Source organism: Gavialis gangeticus, unplaced genomic scaffold (assembly GCF_001723915.1).
Source record: "Gavialis gangeticus isolate Ggan-Ray unplaced genomic scaffold, GavGan_comp1, whole genome shotgun sequence".
NCBI lineage: Eukaryota > Metazoa > Chordata > Crocodylia > Gavialidae > Gavialis > Gavialis gangeticus.
This window is the reverse complement of record NW_017729009.1, coordinates 10316326-10325358: the sequence shown is the minus strand read 5'-3', so window position 1 is coordinate 10325358 and position 9033 is coordinate 10316326. Positions and strand designations below refer to the sequence as shown.

At 49.0% G+C, this 9033-nt stretch overlaps 1 protein-coding gene across 5 annotated transcripts in view; it reads left to right on the top strand.

Annotated features, from left to right (window-relative positions):
• The window catches only part of TPX2 (TPX2, microtubule nucleation factor), a 28061-nt gene extending 20519 nt beyond the window's left edge, over nt 1–7542 (top strand). For 3 of the 5 annotated variants that reach the window (XM_019509986.1, XM_019509985.1, XM_019509988.1), the window contains 9 exons: nt 659–830; nt 1000–1138; nt 1702–1918; nt 2167–2265; nt 3090–3266; nt 3707–3853; nt 4496–4607; nt 5259–5446; nt 5979–7542. In XM_019509986.1, coding sequence (XP_019365531.1) covers nt 659–830; nt 1000–1138; nt 1702–1918; nt 2167–2265; nt 3090–3266; nt 3707–3853; nt 4496–4607; nt 5259–5446; nt 5979–6089 — 1362 coding nt within the window. In that variant the 3' untranslated portion in view covers nt 6090–7542. The remainder of the gene's footprint in view (nt 1–658; nt 831–999; nt 1139–1701; nt 1919–2166; nt 2266–3089; nt 3267–3706; nt 3854–4495; nt 4608–5258; nt 5447–5978) is intronic. The other 2 variants (XM_019509987.1, XM_019509991.1) reach the window with 1 other exon arrangement.
• The last annotated feature ends 1491 nt before the right edge of the window (nt 7543–9033 follow it).

Below are 9033 nucleotides of genomic sequence, written 5' to 3'. Positions count from 1 at the left end.
TAGGGCTACCACCTTGCTGCAGGCTCCTGACACTCTGCGCTGGATGGTGAATTCCAGCAAGTGATGATCGCTATCACCCAGGTGGTCAAGAACCTGGAGGCCCCTGACCAGGTCATCGGCCTGTGGCCAGGACCAGGTCCAACAGGGCATTTCCTCTGGTGGGACTGTGCACCTCCTGCATTAAGTGGAGGTCCTGTATCTTGGCCAGGAACCTACTGGAATGGTCCGACCTGGCTTGACTGTTCCTCCCAGCAGATGTCATGGATGATTTTAAATTACCCGGACAATTACATCCCTTGCCTTAAGTGTCTCTGGAAGCTGGCCTGAAAATTCCTGGTGCAGCTCCTCCCCTTGGTTGGGGGGTCTGTAGTAGACCCCCACCATTAGATCCCTCTCCCTATGGCCCCCTTGTATCTTGACCTAGAGCACTTCAGCTTGCCCTTCCAACTTGTTAGGTGTTAGACTAACATGTGCGGTCTTTTGATCCTGCAACAATAGGCAGGCATTCAGAAGGTTCAGGAAAGTTACTCAGTGCCCTACTTATTTACCATGCTGGTGCTGGCCCTTTTTATGGATGTTCTAGTCCACCATGAGTGGGAAGTTTCAGCAGAGCATCTTGTATTCGGAGCGCCATAATGACAGCAATTTCTGTCTCCAGATACGAGTGGCAAAGGGGCTCACTGTCCCCAAGCCTTTCAATCTCTCCCAAGGGAACAAAAGGAAGTTTGAAGAAACTGCCTCCGAGTACGTCTCCCTTGCTCAGCAGATCGAAGCATTCCAGAAACGCACTCCCTCTCGCTACCATCTAAGAAGCAAGAGGTCTGACGAAGGTAAGTCAGAGCTGCTGCATCCCACCAAAGTGGTGAGCTGGGAATCTGGGTAGCAAAGGAACAGTGAGGCAGGATGTAATTCTGTCTGCAGTGAGGGAGTCTCTCCAGGCCTGGGCATCTGCATCTTTTGCAAATATAGCCATTCATTTTCTATCGTTTGGGCTTGTAGGTCCAATTCCAGTAAAGCCACTGAAGGCCAGGCTTACCAACCCCAAAACTCCAGTGCTTCAAACAAAGCGGCGTCTGAGACCTGTGACCTGCAAAAGTACAGCAGAGCTGGAGGCAGAGGAAATAGAGAAAATTCAGCAGTAAGTAGAATGCTATGGAAGACGCCTGAAAAAAGAACCCTGAACAAGGCAACCTGTCACCCATCCTAAAATTCTTGTGAGGTGCCAGACTGTGACTTGAAGAACACAGCTTATAAATAAGCACTAATATAAAGGGAATCAGAGTAGCCAGATTTAAACCATAGGGCTATGGGATATGCAAGAAGAAATTAAAACAATCCAGTTCATAAGAAGTGCTGTTAGGGACTTTCCCTTGGCTGAGGTAAATGCTGGCCTGTCATGGGTGTACAGTCTCTGCATGCATTATATAATTCTTCTGTAGCCAGACTTGTTGAACTTCTGAAGCTGGGGCCTAAGATAAAGCATTCCAGCATTAATATGGAATGAAAGGGTGGACCTGGAGAGCTCCATGTCTAAAATGTGAGGAGGGGCATAGTTAATCAGTGCTAATTACCCAGTGCACAGCTCCTTTTACTTGTAAAATATGCAGGGCACAACCGCCAGTTGCTGTAGCTGATTCTCTGGTGAGGGAGTAGCTGCTAAAGGCTCTTTCCTGCTTGTCTACATACTTATTTTCCATGCAGGTACAAATTCAAAGCTCAGGAGCTGGACCCCAGGATCTTGGAGGGTGGGCCAATCCTACCCAAGAAGGCCCCTGCAAAAGAGCTCACACAACCGATTGGATTTGACTTGGAAATAGAGAAACGGATTCGGGAACGAGAGAGTAAGAAACAGCAAGAGGAGGAGCCCTTTGAATTCCATTCCAGGCCATGCCCAACTAAAATCTTAGAGGATGTTGTGGTAAGAATCTTTGCAAGGCATTTCTGGCCAGTGTGGAAAAACTGCTGGGGGGGCAGTAGCACTTTGGAGTGTACCTCTCTACTAACTGTGCTGTACGACTAGTATCTGCTAGAGAGCTCCAAATGTTCTGTCTTGCATCAGAGATGAACTGCAGGGGATCCTTATCTTCTCTTACACCAAGTTGCTCCCCTCAACTGTTGCCTAGCTAGAGGTAAGGTGTCCGACTTCTTCCTTTTTCTCCTTATTAGGGCGTTCCAGAAAAGAAGCCACTTCCTGTTACAGTTCCCAAATCCCCAGCCTTTGCCTTGAAGGACAGAGTCCGAACGCTTACTCGAGAGGAAGAAAAGGTGAGAGAGTTTCTAGGCTCTATAGTATGGCAGCTGAGGTCTTTTGCATCACACAGCCTTTGGAGACTGCTGGGTCCCAGTACATAGCAGGACTTCAAGTAGTAATGATGGTTCTGTCAGACTATCTCCTTGCCTTTGCGCAAGGGTGTGCAAGGAGTAGTTTAAGGCCTTTTTGCCCCGGTCACTCGCTTGCAAAAATCCAGTTGTCATTACTCATCCTATGAAGACTAATTCTCCTAGCTAAAACAGACTACCTGGTCACAGACATCAGTCCTTCAGAGCCCTAGCAGTGTCTGCTGGAGCGACTGCAGATTCTTCCATTTGAGGGATGCTGCACTGCTTCTGGAGTCGCAGGAGACTTTGGCTGTGCATGCTCCACTGTGGAGAAGGGAAGAGGGTGCCGGGGATCTGCATTTTTTTTCTATAATGTGGGGGTAGGAAGAAGGCTTTTCTAGCTAAGGTGCATGCTCCTTCCTCCATCCTGTGCAGAGGAAGGGGCCTTGCACTGAGTTGAAAAACTACACTCAAGCGTCTGAGTTGCAGAATTTGAAACAGTGCAAAATCCTCGCTTGTGGCTCAGGCAGTCTCAGGAGTGATACTTGCATTTAGTCTCTGCATTTGGGATGTCACCCTTCTCAGTCCTCGTTGGGTATATGTGTTACCAGCTGAGCAAAGCTACTGTCTGTCTTTGATCCTTAAATTTAGCAGCACTTGGCATCTTTCTCCTTTGCCAAAAGCCCTATGTTTGCTGTCATCTGGGAATGTTGGTTGGGACCTGTTGTGCTTAGGGGCCTTTTCATATCTGTTCTAATGCTGCTGTCTAGGAACAGGAGGTGGTACCAGCAATCAAAGCTAACCCTATGCCACACTATGGAGTGCCCTTCAAGCCTAAAGTCCCAGAGCAGAGGCATGTGGAAGTCTGCCCCTTCTCTTTTGATGCTCGAGACAGAGAGAAACTAATACAAAAGGAGAAAAAAATTGAAGAGCTGCAGAAAGAGGAGGTAGGTGCTGAGAAATGTGTGGGATTGCCAAAGCTGAGGCTTAATGCAGTGCAGCCTGACTTCCAAGTCTTCGTGTTCAGACCAGGTCACTTAGCCATGCAGCTTAATGGCTGCTAGTGTAGATGCTTTTAAGGAAGATGTAAGAGAGAAGTGTTCAGATTAACACAGGCTTTTTTTGGAGTTGAGTTTTTTCAAAGGTCCTTAAGGGAGGGAAGTGCCTAGGATAGATTGCATTTCAATAGGAGTTTGTGCATGTAACTTCCTTTGAAAATATGGGCTGTGGCCTCCCCCATGCTAGAGAACTGGATGGACTGTGTGCACAGAGTGTTTTCTTAATTGTTTTAAATCTGCCACTTGAAAATTTTAAAGCAAGTTCTTGGCCTGACTAGCCCTCGTGTCCAGCTGTCTGCTTTACCGCTATTTTGCAACTTTTCTTGCAGGTTCCAAAGTTCAAAGCACTCCCCCTGCCTCAGTTTGACCATGTCAACCTGCCAGAAAAAAAGGTGAAAAACCCAACGCAACCTGAACCCTTCCACCTCCAGATCGATGAACGGGGAGCTACAAAGTTACAGAACTGGAAGCAACAGGTAAGACTAATGGGACAATGACTGAAGACATCGGACTGCCGCAACCTGATTCCTAGCTATGCTTGAAAAAGTCTGGCTTCTACCTGAAGTGTCTTGCTTGAGCAGAAATGGGACATGCAGATCCTGTATCCTGACTCGTTTAGTGTTTCTACTGTTGCATCTCATAAATGGCTATTGATAATGGCTGTTGGATGAATTATCTTGATGTAAATACCAGCGTTCTGCCAAAACCGGCAGCCCTAAAGGGGAAAGTCGAACTGCCAGGTTTATCGGCAGTCCATAGGCACTTGTTAGTGACTCCCCAGTAGGCATGCTCAATGGGAGCTCTTTGCTCGCCACCTTTTTGGAAAACGCTTTCAGATGTACTAGCAAAAGTGCTGTGTAAGAGCTGTGTGTTGTCACTTAGTCCATATGATACTGGAATTTGCAGTGCTGCAAAAACCCTGCAAAACTCAGTTCCGTAGCTGCTCTCCCAGCCACTTACCCAACAGGAACAGGCAGGCAGTAGCTGCTGGGCTATGTTCCTTTTGAGGTTTCAAGCCTTGTGTTCCAGCTGTTTAAACCTGAAGTCTAAACTGGCTTTTTCAGTGATGGGGTGTGTTCATTACTTCAGGGTTTGACGGGCTGTCTCTCCCCTCCCAGATCAAAGAAGACCTGAAACGACAGAAAGAGGCTGCCTGTTTCAAAGCTCGTCCCAACACAGTGGTGCACCAGGAGCCTTTCCTTCCAAAGAAAGAAAACAAGCCATTATCAGGTGGAATTACAGCCCTTTGCCATGCTGCCCTGGCCTGCCTTGGAGGGCTGACAGTTAAATAGCCTTCAGACCTGCTGTTGCCTCTGCATCCACGTGGCCAGTAGTGCTTGTGCAATACTTAATCAACAAATCCTCCCAACAGCCTGTGTCCCCAGGGAATGGAGGAGTTTCCTCTTCGTTACCCCCCACCCCCACTCTAACATGGCAGCTGCATTAACAGCTATGTTGCAATTGGCAGATGATTGATGGATACTAGTTTGGGATAAGGGTAAAGAGCACGCAAGGAGCTCCCTGTAGCGACAGCTGGCTTTTCCATAACAGCTGCCAGTCTTCCTTTCTCTTTCCATTTGTAAAGAGATGGAGGTGGCCAAGCCTTGTGTTTATGGGACTGGGAACTCTTATAAAAGGTAGAGCGGAGTCCATTTTTATAAAGCTGTTTACAGTGGCCAGCATCTGTAGTCCCTGTCTGGGGTGAGATCTTTGCCATGTCTGGGGTAATTGCACTTGGCATCTGAGCTCTTCACATGCATGTGAGCACAATTTCTCTCTTTGCGTCCCCAAATCCCAGCACCGTTTGCCTGAAACACTGTTGTGCTTTGGGTGACTGCTGTCTGGTTGCACCAATGCTATCCTTTTTATTTCTAAACTTAGAGAGCCTTTCTGGTTCTGTAGTTCCTGACAGCTTTGAGCTGGCAACAGAGAAGAGGGCTAAAGAGCGGCAAGAATTTGAAAAGCGATTGGCTGAGTTGGAAGCCCAAAAAGAGAGGCTTCAAGAAGAGGCCAGACAGCAGGTGGAGGAACAAAGCAAGGAAGAAGTTGCCAGGCTGAGACAAGAACTGGTAAATGAGCAGGCTTTTCTGGGCAAGGGCCACAACAGTCTGGCTGGGTTCTGTAATGTATTAAATGCACCGCTGTCTGAACTGAGCACATTGAATTGAAGTTAATTCCTGAGGCTGTCAAGGCCAACTTTGACCTCTGTCCCCTTGCTTCGCTGCTAGGTCTAAAGCCTAGCTGTATTAGCCACCTTATTTCAGGCCCTGCACTGCACTGTGCTGCTTCCTGTTCCAGAGCTTGAGGCCTCTGCCTGGCACTGCCTTGTGCCATACAGATGTGCCTAGAGCGACACTTGGACCAAACTAAGAAAACAGCCTGGGCAGCAGCACCTTGCATAGAGCACCTATGTGCTCCCCCAGAACATCCTGTTGATTTGGGTGTTGGTCCCCACATCTCGAGCACAGGTCTTACTCTTGTGCCTCAATGACCCCCTTAGCTGCATCCAGTGGGTGGCTGATCTTGCATTGTGGTGGAAGTGAAATGAGTGCAGCTATAGCCCCAGCAACTGTCACCCTCCTTTGCCCTTATCTTTTGCAGGTGCACAAGGCAAACCCAGTTCGCAGGTACCGTAGCGTGGAAGTGAAGCCCAGTGACCAGCCACTGACAACGCCAAGGTCTCCCAACTTTTCAGACAGATTCCGGTGCTGATACGTGTCAAAGCAGTGTGGGGCATGGGAACTATCCCCTCCCAGCCGCCAGGGTGGAGCGGGAAACTGTTCTCTCTTTTTTTTTTTCTTTACTCGGGACTCCTTATTCCGAACTCACTCCTGTCTCCCTTATTTTATTCTGAGTAGTGTAATTTCATTGAGGCACCTGGCTGAGACGTGCTGGGGGTGGCTAGTAACATCCTGGCCCAGCTTGTTACGATTGAGCCAGGCTTTGATATTGTGTACAAATAAAATATTGTTTGTGTCAAGAGAATGAAAGGGCTTAGTAGGAGCTGATGAGTCTAACTGCTAGGCCTCAGTTCCTTCCCTTGGGAAGGCAGCTTGAATCCAGATTGCCTTCACAGACAAGGGGTGTAGCCATCTCTGTCTAGCTGCCTTTTCCAGAAGGGAAGCATTGGGTCAGAAATCAGTCTCCAGGCATCACAGTTGCTGAGAACATGGTGGCATGTAACAAACTAGATTTAGCAAATGGGGGCAGTCAAGACGTGAACTGCCCTGTTCACTTCAATAAGTGCTAACTCCAGGCTCACCGAAGCATCTGTATCAGCAAGCCCCTCTGGAAAGGCATCCAAGGGCTTGTTGTGGGCTTATCTTCCCTGTATTGGCTTAAGGACTAGAATACTTAGATACTACTCAGGTGTATAATCTCCAGTTTAAGTGATGCTTTAAGCTTGGTGTAGCTCCAGGATTCTCTATGGTGGTCTCAACTGGGATGAGGGTAGTTTCAGAGGGTAGCCAAAGCCAGATGCTGGAGTCAGGCTAGGCCCTTCACAGTGGTTGGTGCAAAGTGCACTGCCTTTGGTCTTCCTCTGCTTTGGCTGCCCTCAGGAGTGAGTGAGGGTTCTTGGGGTGGTAGGAAATGTCCCTTAAGGAACACACATGCTCTACTGCAAACAGAGTAGCCCACCTCTTCCGCTTGGGAGGTGCAGCCTGTGCAGGGAGGCCGAGTCTGTAGCTGACAGTAAATACATGTGCCATAGGAGTGGAAGTAAGAGCAGGGCCCAGCTACCTTCCCCAAAGTGCTCACCTTGCGAGGGGTACGGGTGGAGAGGCATTGCCAGATTCCCAGGGTAGGGTATTCTCTGAAAAGAGGGCGCAGAATTTGCCTTCCTGGAGAGCAGGAAGCTGAAGAAGAATGCTGGAATGGAAGAGGGAGGAGAGAGATCCTTACTAGCAACAAAGACTGAAATGCTTAGCTGAAGCCCAGAGAAGTGGGAAATGAGAGGTCTGCTCCTGAGCACGACGCTACTAAAAGACAAGTGCGTTCACTAGCAATGGCATCTTCGGAGCCAGAGAATGAGGCCGCTGTCTTCCTTCTGGTTTGCTGCCTTTTCCTCGTTGACTGGGTTTACAAAGTCAACAACAGTAATTGCCATGTCTGGAGAACCTCACTTTTCTGCTGATAAAAACTTGGCTATTGGCTGGCAAGCGGACTGTTTGTGTTCATTTGCTTCTCTAAATTCCACAGCTTCCAGGTCATCTTTGCTGCATGGAATGACACGAGCTTCATGTGCTGGGAGATGTCTTGGTACCACTGCTGCTGGCAGGCAGTTAAGCGGTGGCTGTCAGGTTGTTGAGTGTTCAGAGAAGTTCCAGGATACAGTCCTCTTGCTCCTACCTTCCTGACTGTTTGAGATCAGCACCTGGGGCTCTTGCTACCACCAGCATCACTAATGCATTTCCTATGTGGCACAGCTCTGAGCAATCACATTTCCACACTGTTGGGACTTTTTTCCCCCATCCCCTGAATGGTATCTATCCCAACATGATCAGACCTTGTCTGGGGAAGTTCTTAGTGGTGATGGAAGCAATTAAGAAGCTGTTGACTACATGGCTGGGTTCACCCCGACCAGCACAGGCACACAGTCTTAAGTTACAGTGCTGTGGCCTGGATTCAGTTTGGGATCGTTGTTCTCGTTCTGAATCTTGAGGCCATCTGCCTTGCAGCCTGCTGTGATGCTCAATTTAGACCAGGTATAAAGTTTCCTGGAGAATGGACAAGGTCTGGCTGTGTGATGAGGCTTCTCAAGCCCATGAAAAGCATAAAGGTTAAAGTGTGCTGCTCAGAGTTGTGACGACCGCGTAGCTAGGGAACTGGCATGCTTGATGCTATGCCAAGTATCCCCAGGACACTCTGTTTTCCAGCTAGAGCCAATGTGGATGCTGGCTCAAGTTCCTGAGTGGAAAAAAAAAACACTTGGCATTTTCTCATTAACTTCCCATTCTTTAGAGCCCCCCTGCAGCAGACACTTAAGAGACTGCTTGGTTTTAAACTGTCCCATCTAGACCCAGGGGCTTGGGAAGGGGTTCCCAGGGAAGAGCCTTGCAAGCTGGTGCTGATTGCTCTACAGGGCAGTGGGATGTTGGCAGCAAAGCTACTGCACCACTGCTCTGTCTCCTCCCACCTTGCCCCATGTATGGCATTTCCTCTCCACTGCACCTCTCAAGGTGGCCTGAAGGCAGAGTCTGTCCCCACTTCTGTATCTGCTAGCTGGAAACTTGGGTTATAGGCTCACAGCTGCCAAACACACTTTTGCCTTTCTGCATGGCTTTGGCCCCCAGCGCAGCTCACAGCTCCATCTTTGTATGCGAGTCATGCACCTCCGTGCGATGTGTGCTGAGCAACAGACCTGCTGCGGCCCCACCCATGGGCTCTGCTCCCCACTGTCATTCAGGCATCTTTGCCCTGCAACTTGCTAGGCCACTTCACAGCCCTGCTGCTGTTGGCTGGGAAATAGCCTACTTCAGAAGGGGCTGAGGAGGTGAATGGAATAGCCTTGGGGTGTTAACTTGCTGCTGTGCCAGGGAAGGCAAACTGACTCATTCTTCTTTTCTTGGCTTGTGCTGGGAAGAGGCAGCAACAAGTGCCTGACATGACACAGGGAGGTGGCTCCTGGGTGTCCTGGCTGCTGCGGGGAGCAGAG